This window comes from Blennius ocellaris (assembly GCF_963422515.1).
Source record: "Blennius ocellaris genome assembly, chromosome: 9".
NCBI lineage: Eukaryota > Metazoa > Chordata > Actinopteri > Blenniiformes > Blenniidae > Blennius > Blennius ocellaris.
This window is the reverse complement of record NC_137658.1, coordinates 17,170,982-17,188,544: the sequence shown is the minus strand read 5'-3', so window position 1 is coordinate 17,188,544 and position 17,563 is coordinate 17,170,982. Positions and strand designations below refer to the sequence as shown.

The 17,563-nt window shown below is 42.1% G+C and overlaps 1 protein-coding gene across 1 annotated transcript in view; it reads left to right on the top strand.

The window, feature by feature from the left end:
- Nucleotides 1-7,909: 7,909 nt before the first annotated feature.
- Nucleotides 7,910-17,563, top strand: part of aff2 (AF4/FMR2 family, member 2) — a gene marked incomplete at both ends in the record, with an annotated part of 160,721 nt that continues 151,067 nt past the window's right edge. The window contains one exon of the mRNA XM_080501965.1: nt 7,910-7,962. Within this exon, the coding sequence (XP_080358091.1) occupies nt 7,910-7,962 (53 nt within the window). The remainder of the gene's footprint in view (nt 7,963-17,563) is intronic.

The window sequence follows — 17,563 nt, the reverse complement described above, 5'->3', positions numbered from 1 at the left end:
TGGTTCTAAACCGGACCAGAACGTCTGAGCGAGGCGTCCTCGCGCAGGTTTAGAAAGGTGGGAATACCTCCGCGGGGCCACAGGGTGGCGTAATGCCGACTCCGGAGGGCGCCTTGGTTTGGTTTCCTGCAAAATGTGCAGAAGTTCTAAACCATTCCATTTCCAGAACCAAAGTTGATGAGAGAACGTTTCATCAATGAGATCGCAAATGGCGATTTCAAGAAACAAGAAGAGGTTAAAAACGGACTATTGGGTTGTGACTGTCGGTACAATTTTCTGTCCAACTGCATCAGTGAGAGCATTTCTGGAATATTGTGTTGGACGAAGTAGAATGGCACCAAAAAAAACAAACTGTAAAGACAAATACTTAACCTAGTAGAGACCTGGATGTGGGAGTCTTCTCGAGACGCTTCTGGTCGTCTTTGCGTCGACGTCGCCGTGATCGGACTTTGAAATCGAAATGTCAACCAAACGAGTTTTGTCGGGTTGACGTGAGCGGGGACGTACATTTCGGATCGTCTTTCCTCGCGAAATGCGACGTACGGACACGATCTCGTCCACGAACCTCGTTTTTTTTTTTTTGACTCGAAACACCAAAACGGACGCTCCGGAAACACCTCGAAACACTGTATACGTCAAACATACGAGGGTCACGTGGAGCCCTGAAGGATTTTCAGTGGCGGAGGGGGGAGGGGGCCTGGATCTCCTCCTTTTTTTTTTAAAAACTGTAAAAAGAATCCCCGTGCAACCATCTTTGCATCCCTGCTGTCACCGGGCATCACGTCGGGGGTTTGCAGGAAGGTTCGCTCGAGGGAAACCGACGCTTCCCGCCACGCGGTCCCAAACCAGTCGTCGCTTTGCCGATCCACCGCGGATGTCAGCAGACGTTCATTTGCAGAATGTATATAACTTCAACGAATACTAACTAGACACACGATGGGGCTGTTCTACAAATAGAGTGCCAGAAAGCGAAGACACGCAGAGAATCTGTAGATACTTAAACCAGGGTAGTCACAATAAAAATGAAAAAAAGAAAAAAAAAACAAAGAAAAAAAAAGCTGTAAAACCTTGTGTGCACTTTTTGGGCATTTTTTGTTTTGTTTTCCTTTTGTACATAATTAACTAGCATTTAAGATGTTTGGGTTGACATGTCTGGTTATAGTGCAATATATTTTGTATGCAAGCAGTTTCAATAAATAAATAAAGGTCGATCTTTCTCCGTTTGCTGTGGGGTCTTTTTTTGTTTTTTGTTTTTGTTTTTTATTTCCCCCAGGTGGAATAGGTGAATGTTAGTTCTTAAACTTGCACACACAAAAATGCTACGACCCAAAGCTAAAAACCGGCAACTTCCGACTGACTTCCACATTAAAAGATAGAATTATAAGAGACACAACAATTCTACGTATACTGCTTCACTTACAGAACGCTGTTCTCAAAAATTTTGTTTTCACGTTGTGAAGTAAACATTGAATAGACAGATCAGGTTAAACAATATGCAGATGTTGCAACAACTTATTGTATTTTCTAGACTCCAGAAGATCTAGAGTGTGTCACACTTTCTTTCTTTTTTGGGGTATTGGTCTTGTAACTTATATTAGGAAGGGACTTTTATGTCAATATATGTAGGAACATACCATTTGGGACCACTAGATGGCAGTATAACAACAGAATGCTCCTCCAGTACCACAGAAAAAACCTTAATATTGTTTATGACTGATGGAGCAAGAAAAAGTTCAAGAGCTGAGGAACAAATTCACAGAAGGTTCTGGAACATCACCTGTTCGACCATGTGACTAATAGATCCTTTTATTTTGACAGATGGGACCTATTGTGTGACTTGTAATCTGGGAAATAAGCTACAAGTCAATTACAACTTCTGAACAGTCTTTTAGTGGCCTTTCTTTAATTGCATGGCTGAGCAAGGTTCTCATCAAGTCTGCAGGTAAAGAAAGAAAAAAAAAATCCAAGAACCTGAACACTGAAAGTGAATTATTTGGATTCCAAAGTGATTAAGTTATGAGATTAAGTGATAAGTAATGTTGGGACGCTCTGGTTTTGACTTGGTCTTGTCACTCTTTATGGGCTATTTGACCACAACAAGAAGCATCAGTGACTCGAGCCTTTTTTCTGTTATTTTAAAAAAAAAGTGTCACTTGTCGTCTGGAAAACCGGTCCGTCATCCCTTTGTTTATTTACTCTTTCATTCTGTGTGTTGGCGGTTGTCAACCTTTGATGTCTGGTTCTTGTTGTTTCATGTCAATTTAGTTATTCTGGGTTCAGCCTCTTTGAAGTTGTTCTTTGTGGCTGTTTGGATTTCTTTGAGCTTTGCCTGGCGTCTTGTTTTGACTCATGTTTTTGTTGGAATTTGAAGTCGTTTTGTGGACGTTTGTGGTTGTTTTGTTATTGTTTGTGGTCGTCTTTTTCCTTGTAAGTATCATTTGTTTTAAATTGATAACTATCGTCTTTTTTAATCTTTTGTGCCTCATTGTGATTGTTTTATGTCTATTTGTAGTTGTTTTCTTTTGATGGGTGTTTCCTGTTTTAACGAATTGATCTTATGTCTTTTTTCTGTTGTTTTTGTGTCTTCATCTGTTTTTCTTAAACATTTTTTTGTTTTGCCTCAAGTTTTGTTTCTATTTTGTTTTTTATTCCTTTTACTTACGTTCTGGCTCTTTGTGGCAGTTGTGTGTCTTTTTGCAGTTTGCCTCTTCAAGATGTTTTCTTGTTGTTTGTTATCATTTTGTGTTGTGTTTTTGTCTCTGTCTTTATGCCTTTTAAAATATTTTCCGTGTGTTTGTTGTTTCTGACTGATTTCTTTATTTACTGTGGTTGTGTCTTATAATTTGTTTGTGGCTGTGTTGCTCATTTTATTCCGGTTTTTGCGTGACATTTGAAGATATTGGGGCTGTTGTGTCTCTTTGTGGTGTTTTTTGTGTCTGTGCTGTATAATCTTCCTGACACCTCTGTGTCTTTTTCAGCTTGTTTCAGGATTCTCTGTGGCTATTTTGTGTCTGTAAAGCAGATTTAAGCAACCTTTTGGCCCCATGTTTGATCGTTTTATGAATTATTGCACCTAAATTACTATAGTTTGAAGAAAATTAAGATGAGAAATGAATCATTCACTCTCTGAACTGTTTTCTGTTCATTCCTGTTATATATTTCCTTTTGACTTCTGCTATTGCTCTTATCTTTGTCACAAAGCTCTCTGATGTTTAAAGGCGCTTCATACGTTTTCATGAATCTGTGTGATGCAGTGTCCATGTCTAACCACATGGGGGAGCTGTGGTACCGCACTGACTCTACTGCTGGTGCAAGTGGAGAGGGAAAAAAAAGAGAAATCCTGGGCACATATTGAAAATTCATGACATGCACTTCTCAACTTCTGCAAGATACACAGCAAGTATAATGAGCTCAAAGCTGAGAACTCGGTCCTTCCTGACTATTTTATCAGTTTGTGTTTCTTGTGTGTGTGTGTGTGTGTGTGTGTGTGTGTGTGTGTGTGTGTGTGTGTGTGTGTGTGTGTGTGTGTGTGTGTGTGTGTGTGTGTGTGTGTGTGTGTGTGTGTGTGTGTGTGTGTGTGTGTGTGTGTGTGTGTAAGAGAGAGATCATTTAAATATAAATGGCTGGCACAGCTGTGGCTCTGACAATGCTGCAAAAAGACGAAAACAATTTAAAAAAAACAGTCCTTCCGACAAACATTGGCTTGTGCTGGTTGAAGGACGTGAGGAAAGAAATCTCTTTCTTTTTTATTATTTTTTTCAGGGAGCTTTTTAGCTCGCTTGTACTTTCGTCCTCAATTACATTTCCTCTTCACATTCCTCCATCTTTCTAAAAAAAAAAAAAAACTCTTCTAATTCTGCAATAACTCATCCGAGTATTGCTGTTTCTGTCCTTTCCTTCTCTGGCTCCAGTCATTCTCTGTCTCTCAGTGTCTGACCTAGATTTGGACAGCATTTCTTACACACACATACACACACACACACACACACACACACACACACACACACAGGTCTAAAACTCCTCAGGATCCGCCTGTATTCAGTGCACTTTAGCAGTCCAGAGTCGTCCGGACTTTCTGATTTGTGATGATGGGATTCATCGAGGTCATGAATGGCCGCCACTGTTTTTTTTTTTTCTTCTCTCGTCTTTTTCCCATCATGCATCGCCTCCCTTCCCTCTTCTCTCCATCCCGGGCTGCTGTTTCTGCAGACTGTGATGCAGACAAGTGCTGGCACGTTGCCCCAGACCAGACCAAAAACACACACACAGACACACACACACACACACACACACACACACACACACACACAGACGTTGGCGTTGTTTCCGATGCGTCGGGAGACTTCTGGAGAAAGAGGAGAGGACGGCCGTGTCACGGTTAACAGCTCCCGCTCATGCTGAGTGGGAACTTTCAACCATCTGCTCCATCATTATTCACGGAGAGGAGTAAACAGTGAGACAAGCGTCAGGGGGGAGAAGGAGAAGGAGAGTGGATGGACCTGTGGGAGCGCCACATCATACGGACAGAAGATTCCTCTCTATGTACGACTCAGAAGGCCGACGTTTGGAAGCCTGGGAGCTCTGGATGGACGCGTGCTATATTTGGAGTGATTCACTCCTTCGCTGCGTCATCAGCCATCAGGATCACCAAGATCCCAGTGAAAAATGCATCGTTTCAAATGGCAATGATTTGAAAACAATGCCCGTTGACGATGACGCGGCAGAAATGCTGAAAATTATGTCGTTTTCATGTGGGGCCACCAGTTGGCACTGTTGGTTGTTTTTGTAATGAAACAAGTGTGCAGAGAATAATATGCTGTCAACGTTAACAATATGAGCACACAGACATGTATATATATTTATTTTTGTATTTAATCTCATAAATTTAGTTTTTACTTTAGATATTTTATTTTGTGTTCCGTGATCTGGATCCTCATTTCCACCAGTCACATTGATTTATTTGAATACCTCTTTGCAGGTTAAACTGCTTTTTGACGACTCTTCCTTTTCTTCGGGGCGTTACTTTGAATGAAACTGGTCTTGTGTGTCCTCGAGTCAGTTTCTGTGTCAAAGATATACATATAGGTTCAACACAGGTCACGACAGATTCTGGCCCAGTGCTCATGGGGTCCAGGAGAAGATCTCTGGAGAGCCGAGTGTCCACGTGTCTGAGACGTTGTCTTCAGAGAGCCGTCACACCTGCTGCTTTCCGTCTTCGTCATCACTTCATCAGAATAAAACTCCTCTTTAATGTCATTTCCTATTTCAAAGTGCACGCACTTTCATTTCTGACTGATAAGAATATACACCGATTTAAAAGATAATGAGGTTTCCTGTGTGATCGCCCTGAAGACAACCGAGCAGCCACGCGCCATGACTCAGCACTTTTCACAGGTTTCAACACATTGCCCAGTCACCTTTTAAACATTACATTAAGTTGATGGCCCCGTTTACACGACGTTTCACGTGACAACACCCAATCCGTTAAAAAAAAAAAAAAAAGGGAGTGTGTTTACACTGCAGCAGCGGGCACAGAGAAAATAATGTTGTTAGTATGCCGGGCCTCAGGAGGGCGCTGTTGCTCGATTTTGTAATGAAACTACACAGACGTGTGTGCAGAGAACAAAACGCTGTCAGCGGGAAGAAAATGGAGAGCCCCCGACATCCGTATGGACTGATGACGCATCGGATGATATCAGTGGTGAGTTTCAACTATTAAACTACTGATATTGGACGATAAAAACGAATACGGACCGCGTCACCTCGAGTCATACCACGACGGGCCGCCATGTTTGTTTACAACTTGGATGAGCGGGGGTGGGAGCGATATGCGCATGCGCTGTAAACACGCTCAGTATCCTCCGGCAGTCTCTGCAGGAGGGAATAGCAGCTTGTCAAAGAAGCTTTACAGCTGGTGCCGTGTAAACAGTGAAGAAAGTTTTGTAGATACACTCGTATTCATCCTCGTGTAAACGGGGCTGAAAAAAGTACAATCAAAACCTGCTGACATTTTATTATCATACACTTTTAGGCCACGTTTACACGTACGCGGGCTTTTACAAAAACAAACATTTCCCCCCCTCTTCCTTTAAAAATAAAATCTTAATTTACACTGGCCCACATATGCGCCTTGTTCATAGCTGCTATGAGTGTGTCAAACCTGTAGGGGGCAGTGTATTGGAAAAGCGTGAAGCCGTGACAGCCAATCAGAATCCTGGGAAAAAAAATACCTTGTCACAAATTGTGATGTAAATATCCGCCTATCCCACTTTAGATGCAAACAGAGACACAGGGTTTGTCCAAGGAGTTAGGAGGGACAATTCAGATGTGCCCTCAGGTTATTATTATTATCCAGATCTCCACTGTGGCAGGAGTTTCCAGGAATCATCGTTCCTGGGGAGTCGTAGCTACATTTATGTGTAAATGTGCGTCCCAAACGCGGAGCAATATCATAGTTTTTACAAATATCATGGGTATGTATGGGTACGTGTAAACGTGGCCTTAGTCATTTTAGTTGTTTTTGTCTATTACAGCTATTCTGTACTCATTGGGTTGTTTCACCGTTTTAGTTGATTATTCATTTAGCTTATTTACCTTTTTGAGCTGCTTTGACCATATTAGCTGTTGAGCCATCTTAGTAGTTCTGGTGATGTTACCTAATTCAACTAATTAGCGCCCTGTGACGTTTGTGATTTTAGCATTCTTTAGCGATATCAGCTTTTTAGTGTTTCCAACCATTTTTGCCGTTTCGCTATTTTTAGCCATTTTATGTTATTAGCTCTTTGCGTTGTTGAGCCAATTTTGTTGTTTTTACTAATTTTAGTTTTTACTAATTAGCTTGTTGTGTTGTTTAGTTATTTTAGCTATTTCAACTATTTGGCTCCTCAAGGTATTTAGCCATTGTATGAGTTGTTTAGCTCTTTTGACTATATAGACGTCTCAAATAAGTTCTTTTAGTAATTCGAACCATTATAGGTTTTGATCTCTGAGCATATTGAGCTCTTTTTTTTAAAACCCATTTTAGCCAGTTGTTTTAGTAGTTTTAATTATTTTAGTTATTTGTGTTGTTTTAGCCATTTAAATTATTGTCGGTGCTTGAGCTGTTTTGGCCATTTTTGTTATTTTAGTAGTCGGATGTGTTACACTTCTGGTTTGAGTCATATTGGTTATTTTTGCAGTTTTCGGTGGGCAAACTTTTGGTTCAGGGACAAACGCTGACTTTTAAAATTTGACAGAGAGGCCGGGTCAGCTCCAGATGCACACGTCAAATGTAAAAACATTAAAATGGCATTGCGATGTTAATGTTTATATTCAATTTTAGTACAAACCGTGTTGTTAGTCACCTTTTTTTTTAAGCAATTTAAACCGTTTTAACAGCTTCAGCCATGGCAGTTATTCAACTCTTTAAATCGCTGATTCTTCTTGTAGTTTTCCTCATTTTTATTTAATTAGTGACTTTACCTTTTAGACTTTATAGTTTGGTGACATGTTAGGATTTTAATTAAACCACTGAAGCGTTTCCTGTTTTTTTTTTTTCCAGGAATCCCTTCAGCAGTGAGAGACGAGAGAACCATTAAGATCAAATTAAAATGTTGGGGTGAGATGAGACGTACCTGTGCAGGTGTGTGTGAGTGAGTGTGTGCGCGCGCGCGCGCTCCCTCCCTCCCTCCCTCCCTCCACCTCTGCCTGGCTGTCAGCTCTCCTCGACCACGTAGCAGCTTCCTGGCAGCAGGCTCGTGTCTCCTCTCTCTCTCTCTCTCTCTCCCTCCCTCCCTCCCTCTCCCTCTCCCTCTCTCTCCCTCTCTCTCTCTCACACACTCACACACACACTCTCTCCTCTCTCAGTAGCCCATGTAGGACCACGTAGCAGCGGCTCTGGATTGTAAGCAGCCCCGGCAGCGGAGCGGTAATGGATCTGTTTGAATTCGACTTTTTCCGGGACTGGGAGCTGGAGCAGCCATGGTGAGTGCTCGAGCCGTCATTGTGCACGCGCGCGCGCCTTTACATTTATTGTAATGTGCGTGTTTAAAGGGGGGGGGGGGGGGGGGGGGGGGTGATGAGTTGTCCGTGCACGTGTGTGCGCGTGTTTCGAGGAAAAAAAAAAAAAAAAAACCTTGCAAAACCGTATCTCTTTGTCACCGTCAAAAGCTGAACGTTTTTGTTGTTTGCTGGAGACGAAACGGGAGGCTCGCTCGCGCAAGCGCCCCCCGCACGCGCCCCACGTATACATACGTGCGTGCGGGTGCGCTCGTGCACGCGCATTGGTGCACATCATTGAGGGGCGTTTTAATTGAACATGAGATCGCGCGTCAGGATGGTGGTGGTGGGGGGGGGGGCAGAGAGGTGACACCAGAGAAAGGCGTGCGCGTGCGTGTGAGATGGAGAATGAATGAATGAATGCACGCACAAAAGTTTGGGAGTTGATCACGTGGTTTAAATCATGATTGTATACACACACTACTAACAGGTATGCTGATCAGGTGTTATAAAGGAGGGTGATCCACGAGTGGACCACACACACACACACACACACACACACACACACACACACACACACACACACACACACACACACACACACACACACACACAATTATTCAAACGTGAACTAAGTCAATAATACAGTGAGTAATATTATGGATATGATGATTAATTGAAGAATCAGTCACCCAGCAGAATTCATGCTGATAATTTTAAGGATAAAAAAAAACAATAAAGTTTAAAAGCCCTGGACTCCATGGTAGCACTCCTGTCATAGCTCACTGTGCTAACTGTTTATTTATTTCTTTTATTTATCTGTTTATTTGAGCAGTATACATTCATTCTGAACTCATCACTTAATGTGCAAAGGGCTTTCTGTGATGGATTTTACACATAAAAGTGCTCAAAAAATAATTAAAAACTGCCAATTACTCTCCTTTAAAAAAAAAAAAAAAAAACTACTCAAAGTTGTAGTTAATATTGCAGTGTCATATGCAAACAATGATTCAGTGAAGTATCTGTTTGAAGAAGATTTCTCATTTTTATTTTCTGCAACAATGCTGATCACACTGTTTATATGTGGATTAGAATTAAAATAAAACCCCCAAGAGATTACAAGTACAATCAAATGGAATTAGCTGAATGTCTTGGGTCAAAGTCTGTATTCCATAACTGAAAAATGTAATAAATATAAGAATCCATCACATTTACTGTAAATAATGACTTAATAACAGTAATATGTTGTCTTGACTGTGTCATTATTGGCCAATATTGGGAGCAAAATGCTTAAATTAGCACTTATTTTGTGGAATAACCTTCATAGATGAATAAGTGTTTACTTGATTGCCTCATTAAAAGTTAATAACTGACCTGGCAAATAAATTTCAGTGTGTAAAACTCGTTGAAATGTGATTAATTTGAGAATTTAAAGCAGGAAAATGTAATTTATTACACATTTTGTAAAAGATGTACATTAGCGATAATGTTTTATTGTGGGCTGTAAAGCCACTGAATTATAAATTAGTATTCAGTGATCGTTTGAGGGGAAATGTGAAGATCCTCGGCTTTCCTCATCTGCTTCCTGTTTTCATCAGAAGAAGTTTTTTTTTCCTTCAGGAGAACGTTTCCTTCCAGCTTCTGCAACGTTGTTTGTCGTCATTGAGAATGAATCTTAGATCGAGAGGAAAATGGAGAAGAAAAAAAAATCGACCATCATTGCACCTTGCAGTGATCTGCAGATTAAGTAAGCAAACATAATGTATATCTTTTAAAAAACAAACAAAAAAAAAGATATTTTTGTTGGCGTACCCTCCTCTTCTGATGCTTTACGCCTCTCAAGGTGAATTTTTGCTCTGGCCTTTTCCAGACGGAGCCGTGAATCGGTCTGTAATGGAAATGTGTTTCTCTGTGCCGCACAGTCCTGCACTCCTCAGCGAAGTCATTCTCGATGCAGCAGAGGACGTCAGAACAAAGACCCCCATGGGGATGGGGGGGGGGGGGGGGGGGGGGATTTTAAGGCTTTTAAACACTGCTGAGGCCCAAGGAGCGCCTGAGGTTTAAGGGACGAGCGAGAGCGTTCCGATCTGCCACCAGTTCAACGTAATTCAGTTTCCTGGCGTGATTTTTTTGAATTTATTACCAACACTCATTTGTGTGAGAAGCTGATGGGGATGGGGGGTGGGGGGGGGGTTCAGAATAGAATAGCTTGTCTGCTCGGACCCGCGCCATGTCCCGCCCAACGCATTTATACGCCGTTTTTACCCAGAGTGCTTTACAGTTTGGCCTCTCGTTGGTCCATTTATCACGCACTCTGAAATTTGCTGAAGTGCCCCCCCCCTGCTGGGCTGCAAGGTGATAAGCGCCATCAAAGGGAAGTGCAGACGTAGGGCATGGCCGACTTAAATCTGGGATCTATATTTTCAGGAAGTTGTTACAATGTTTTCCTCACGAGGAAGGATTGTAGGGGATGAGGGCGAGCAGCAAATATCATTAAAAAATAAAGGGAAGCGAAACAAAAAAAATGGTCATATTGTCACATCGTAGTAGAGTGACTCTATGAAGTTCAGTGTTTTCAATCCTGCTATTAATTGAAAGGAGATGTTGAATGTTGTTTACGTTGCGTGGATTTCGTAGCGGGTTAAGATGGCGAGAGGCGAGAGCGCGAGCGCTGCTAGCCAGGCTTCTTGTTTTGTTCCAGTGTGGCTCCTGCCCACTTTCACTGTTAGTATAGTTTAATTAAGTGGCATTTTGAAGATGATTCCTCATCATCCACAAGGATGTGCTAATGAAACAGTTGAAACTTCACATCTTTGGATGTAAAGTTTAATTTTGGAATACCGCGCGATGGAAATATGGTTAAGAAAAGGGCTGAATTTACACATGACCGAAACAGTTCACGTCTCTATCACGAGCATGTTGCTATTCCTGTTATTATATTTAATTTAGTTGGTATAGTCAAGAATTGTGCTTCTTCAGTTCAAACGTTCACCCATGATTAAAATGTTTTTAATTCAGAATATTTATTGGAAAAGCCCCTAATTAACAACAACATTTTAAAATGGAGTCTCACTACTGCTTTTAGCTCGGCAATCTGCACTTCGCCAAGTAGCCACTGGAAATTTACTTTTGAAAACAAAACAACAACAACCAAACAAAGGCATCCAAAGACCATTCTGCGTCTATTTTTCTGTTTTGAGTATTAATTCAACTGCTCGCCAACACTTAAAAACAGATAAGATATAAAGATGATCACCTCGTTTAAGCACAGCAGTTGTATTGGAAGCGGTTCTACACAATAATTTCCATTTGATTCCGAACTTCCCACTGGGCTCAGCCCCTTGTGGCCCACAGGGTTGTTGGTTGACCCGGCGTGTGATAAAGGTCTCTGTAAACAGTCAACCTCTCCCAAACGCGTGCGGCCGAGGGAGCTCAATAACTTGGAAACCATGTCGGCGTTTGTATTCCAGCGGGAAGAGTCTGGGCATAGGAGAGTGACACGCAGGGGAGGGGACCACCATGGGGGGGGGGTTCGCCTGGAGCACGGTACTTAACCCCCCGCTGTTGGAGTGGAGCTGCTCGCCGCTCTCTGAAATGAGCCCGGAGTGTCCTTCCCTCCTGCCATCGTTCCATCACGCTCCCCCCTGCCGTCAGGTGGTCCTGGTGGGGAAACAGGGCTCGTGTCTGAAGATGTGGCAGCGTGCGGGAAGGAGGAACCGTGGAGGGAGTTGCTGGCGATCAGGAGAATGATTTCCAGCAGTTGGGAGTTCGCAACTACCAACTGCTGACAGGAGTGGAAATCGCGAGAGCCGACGAGGGGTGTAGACCTTTTCTTCCTCGGTTAAACAGATCGCTTGCCTTTGCCCGATATATATCACCGCTGGAACCACTTTGGTAAAAGCTCATGAGAAATCTAGTGACGAATGAGGAGGACGTTGAACTGTCCGCGGCCACGATAAGGCAACTTATTTGACACTGTTGTTCAATTCAAGCATCCCGGACCCTTCAGTCATACAAATACTGGAGATCTATCATTTGTTGCCATGAACACGTTTCATATCGGATTATCAGACCAGTTGCCGGGGATTGTTAAAACAATGTCGGAGTTTATTTAATTCTATCCATTATATGTCAGTTCGGGATATTTGTTCTCCATGTGACAGAACAGTTTTGAGTGTTTTATGCAGTTCCTGAGCGAAATTGGATTATTTTTGTGGCCGATTCTCGGGAATAAAGAAATTCAGATACTCGATATATGGTCCGATTAAATTTGTTTCTTTTATTGCTGTGGAGAGACATTGATTAGTAGTGACATGCGTTGATGCGTCACATCAAAGATGGCGACATCTGGTCAGTGTGGCTGCAGCGATTAAAGCATCGATGGAGAACAAGCTAACATGTCAGTCGAGCGTGAATGACACGGCGAGGCACGTCGTGGGAAATGGGGAACTTATTGAGTTGTTGTTTATTTCCACAAACTACTTAATTTACCACCGAGGTAAACGTGATCGTTCCAGTAAATGTGGGGTGACAGGAGCGTGACATGAAGAGTGGCGGAGCGACTGGATACGAAACCCAAGGACATCAAAGAAAGACGAACATTTGGACAATTCCCATGATTTTCTAACGGCTATAATCGGTTGACTAAATCAGCCTTGTTTTAGTAGCTCAGTGGTTACCACATATTATACATATATTTCAATATGTATTATTCTGACGGCCTCAAAACCAGCCAAGCAACTTAAAAAAAAAAAGAAGTGTGATTTTACTCCAGTAAATACGGTATTTGCTTGGGAATGAAGCCAGTCCAAACTGTGCAGTTTCTTCATCAATGTCTTTCACGGACCGGCAACTTGCCGCTAATAACTGTTCAGTTGGACTCAAGATTACAAGAAGCAGAACACCGTCAGTCATGGAGTTGTTTTCAAATGGCTCTACTCCCCCCCCCCCCCCCCCCCCCAAAAAAAGAGACGACAACAGACCTTCAATGGAGAGCACGGAAATCTCTCTGATTGGAGTTAAAAGTCTGTCGTCGGCCATTGATGCGTTGGTGTTTGACAGTAGATTTTCCTTCAGGGGGGAACAATCTCCAAGCTCCTCGCGCCTTTGTTAAATGTGAACGAACGCTGTAGGTCTCCTCCTCCTCCTCCTCCCGAAGAAATAACCTTTCATCTCCTCTCCTCTTTGTTGCCATTTCTCCCTCCTCCTCCTCTTCCTCCCATCTCGCCTCTTGTTTCATTCCCTCTCTCCCGGAGATCTGAAGTCTTTGTATGATTGTAATAGGGCCTGCATTGAATGTTGCATGCTCCTCCGCTGTAATTGCCCATCATGTAGCCGGGTAATCACGGCAGAGGAATCCGGGGGAGATTGCTTTGAATGTTAATTGACGCTGATGGTGATTGGTTGAACCATTTAGGTAGTTAATTAGAGAATTGATTACACATATCGTCAGCGTGCAAAGATAAGATTCCAGCTGCGTGTTTTTGGAGCCCAAAAAGTTCACATCTGCTGGAAGACGCTTTGATTATTATTATTTTTGTTATCGGATCCCACCACATCTTTAAATCACTTGGCATGTGGTCTTTCAACGCCACGCTCGATCATAGAAATGAGCAAAGACGTCAAAAGAAACGCCGTTCATCAGAGCGGCGGGGGTGGAAAAAAAACGCAACAAGACGAGAATCTGCAGAGAAAAGTGGCGACGGAGTCGATTCATTCAATGTTCCTCCTCGCGGTCCAACATTCAATCTGCCCGTCAATCCTCCCACAAGCCCTCAATCGGCTCCCGTCACACGTGCGAGCTCAATAAGTGCAAAATCATTCATCACGCTGAAATCTCCGCCGTCGCAGCGGTGCGGCGGGCCTCGGCGTGCCAAACCCGCTCCACTCGATGATACTTCACACCAACATCATCAGAGGCCCCCGGCAGCCTGCGAGAGGAAGCTGCGCCTCGTCCCCACACTGCCAAGATTTTGCAAACAAATGCTCGGGAGAGTGACGGCAGATAACGCCGAAGGAAGTCCTTCTATCTGGAGAAAATCCCATTTCATCGGCGCCGGCGTTCCAATCATCCCACGGGGCTGTGAAACGTGAGCGCTGTCAGCAGGTTGCGGAGGAACCTGCGAAACCGGCCGGATCACCTGGGGTCCCCGTCGGGGGACGAAAGCAGCAACTGTCCGTGGTGCTGGAGTCACACACACTTCTTCTTCACTACATTAATTCTACCCACAATTCCCAACTTAGACCTTTATTAAAATCAATATGCTTGAGATATTTACAATGATCGTGGAACAGTTTTAGTCAAGAAGAAGGCAAATTTAGTGGCATTTCTTTGCACGGGAGAGATTTTATGACGGTATTGTACGCTGTTATAGGAAATAAGTGGTTGAAAGAGAACTGTACAGATTTGACAAACTGTCATAAACCTTGAGGGTGTGGATGTGGCCACAAACCTTCAAACAGGAAGTGGAGCTGTAAATACTCTCAACATGGTCCGATCGACCTCAAACTTTACACTTCGCATTAGAGTCTAGAGATGACCACAACCATATGACAATTACAAGAATCGAGCATAGTGCCACCCGCTGGATACAGGAAATAGATTGTCCATGCTGGGATTTGGGTTACCACATCTGATCAAAGATGTATGATGATAAAGACATTGGTGATAGCGCCATCTGCTGTAAATAGGAAGTATGGTCTTCATAACCTGTCCGTACTCCGACTGACCCCCAAATTCCACGTTTCATTGGATGACATACATATGCCAACAGACATTCTGGACAAGATATAATATAGTGAAGGAGAAAATAATCAGGTCTTCTTTGGGTAGCATGTGGAGCTTGCGAGCTAATAAATTCAAATGTGTAGGACTCAAGTTTATTCCAATTCTGTATTGGCTTTACAAGTATCTATTCATCTGCATTGGCTTTCATGGAGGTTTGATTATAGTCTTTGTGATAATGTGAAGACTTTTGTCAGCTCTGTTTACTGTGACCAGGACCTTGGCTTGGTCTCATTACTAGTGTTTTTTTTTTTTTTTTTAATTTCTCAATGAACTAAATTAATTTCAGTCCGAATGGAAATAAATGCAAATTATCAGTGCAGTTTAGTTACAATAAAACAGCACTTCTGTATGTGTAGAAACTTAAATTCTCCAGATATTATAGACCGCAGAAGCTGACCTGTGCCCTGGCTTTCATGGGTTTGATTTGTTAACTGTCTGATGCTCATTCCCAACTCAGAAGTGGGATTTTTTTTCCCCTAACTGGTAACTACCAGTTCCATGAAAGCTCTCATTTCCTAAAGGTTAAAGTCGCCTTGTTTCTCATGTGCTCATGGAAACACTGCTCAAGCCTCCTTCTCCAGAGGTTCAAACGAGGCCCAGGTTGTAAAAATAAAAAGTGAGTCTGAATAGGTTCAGGAGTCTTGAGGGGAAAATCAGAGGTGGTTGTCAGATGGAAACAATTGGCCTGTTCTTTTTTTTAACATTGCCATCCTGTCTGAAGTTGATCAAATAACTGCATTGATTAGAGCAGCTTTGAGACGATGTTTCCAGATTTTAAGGAACAGATTTTGGTGGATTTGATAAATACCAGAAGCATTTATTCAGCTCTGAGTCAGAAGAATAATTGGTGGAGTTTGTCAGTAATCCAGTGCAGACGTTGACTGTTTTTTTTTTCCCCCAAGCTCCAAAACAATGTAATATTCCGCAGATGTGCCTCTGCAGCTGTGTGGACATTTTAACAAGTACAACAAAGCAATCATCAAACAGAATCTCCAAATCAACCTCAAATATTTGCTTATTTTTTTGGATTTCTGGCCCGTATCATTCCAACACGCGTCGCGGGTTAAGTGTTCTCAACAGCAACACTGTAGTACTCTCACATTTATCTCCCACGTACCATATTATCATCGGCATGAATTACTCACGGCGCTCGCGTTTCCATACCGTTTCAGCCTTTTAGAGATGTTGCAACCTTGGTGGGGAAAATAGCCTCTAAAGTACAGAAGCTGCCAGTCAACAGGCGGCAAAGACACGGCAGATGCATTAATTTGGAGAATGTTAAGTATTAAGGTGACGGAGCCACCGGATCTGTTGTTTAGCAGATAATCCACTTGTATTGTCACGTCGCACAACCGATACAAAGGTCAGCTGTTGGGGCTTTATTAGAAGGTGAATGGAGCCCCCCCCCCTCCATGTTGGAGTAGAGACATTTCAGGGTTTGCACATGCTCCGTATAAAGAGCGAAGCCATCTGTTCAGTTCTGTAAGTGTCTTATAAGAAAATTAAGAGTAACCATCTGGATGGGATATAAAAATCCTCAGCAGAACATTTATCTTTATCAGTGATTTTTTTTTATTTTATTTTTTTTTATTTTTTTTATTTTTTGCATCTCCCTCCTCTCCTGCTCCCATGCAAGCACACACTTGGCCTCCCATAAATTTGGAGACGCTGCACTTTCTCATCTAACTCGGATGGTGTCACGGATAATTAGCCGAAAGGCCACAAGGCTCCGTGAAGTTCACAAATAACATCATTCCCCCCCAAGTCAAACTTTTACTTTATTTATTACAGACTCAAAATAAGGGTTCATAGCACATCATTAAAGGGAGCCTATTATGCTAATTGTCTAGAGGTTTTTTTTTTTGCATCTTCTGAAACTCAGCCAGAGAGTTCACAGTTCATAAAAATCCTTATTTAGCTCAAACTGGCCCTTTATGTAACCCTCTCGCTCTGAAACCCTTTATGTCTCGCTCAGCCCCTCCCCCAGCAAGGCAACACATTACAGTCAATGTAATTTGACGCCAGCCTCTTTCCGGATACCTGCTGTGACTTAAAAAAAAAAAAAAAGAAGAAATGAATCCTAGACCTCCAATTTATTATGCTATTCTTTAAGATCAATGTTGGCGCAATACATTTGCCGCATTGTGTTGGGGGGATTTTTTTACATGGTGGGGCTTTTGTTAGTTTTTCTGAGGAAATAGTCTTAAAGAAGATATGAGAAGAGATGAAATATTTCTTAAACACAAGATTTACAAAGGGAAGTGTGCCATTTTGAGACAATAAATCAAGGGTGTCGAACCACATCCAGTCTAATTTGGTCTCAAGCAGGGGAAGTGGCAGCATAATTATCTATATATTTAAAAAAAACACAAAAAAAACACAAATGTTTTCCAAGGAACTAAGAGGACAGTAAAATATTTTTATAAAAAAAAAATAGAAAAGAAAAAAAAGCGATAAACTTGAAATGTACAAAAAAGCTAATCATAATTTCAAATTGTGCTTAGTTGGTAATGATGTGTCCTTGTGCAGAATACAGGGAAATTGTGGCCAGTATTTTCTTTTTATATATATATATATATATATATATATTTTTTTTTTTTTTTTTTTTTATCAAAAATGAAACAAATGGCACAACGAAAAACATCTCAAATCCTCTGCTACACAATTTCACCCCCAGAGAGAGTTTTGATGTCGGCTACTTTCAGTAAAATAGTTAATAAACTCAAAGGAGTATTTACTTTTGATTGTAAAATGTTAATGTTGTAATGTCTCTAGTTCACAGGGCCAGAATGGTCTCTC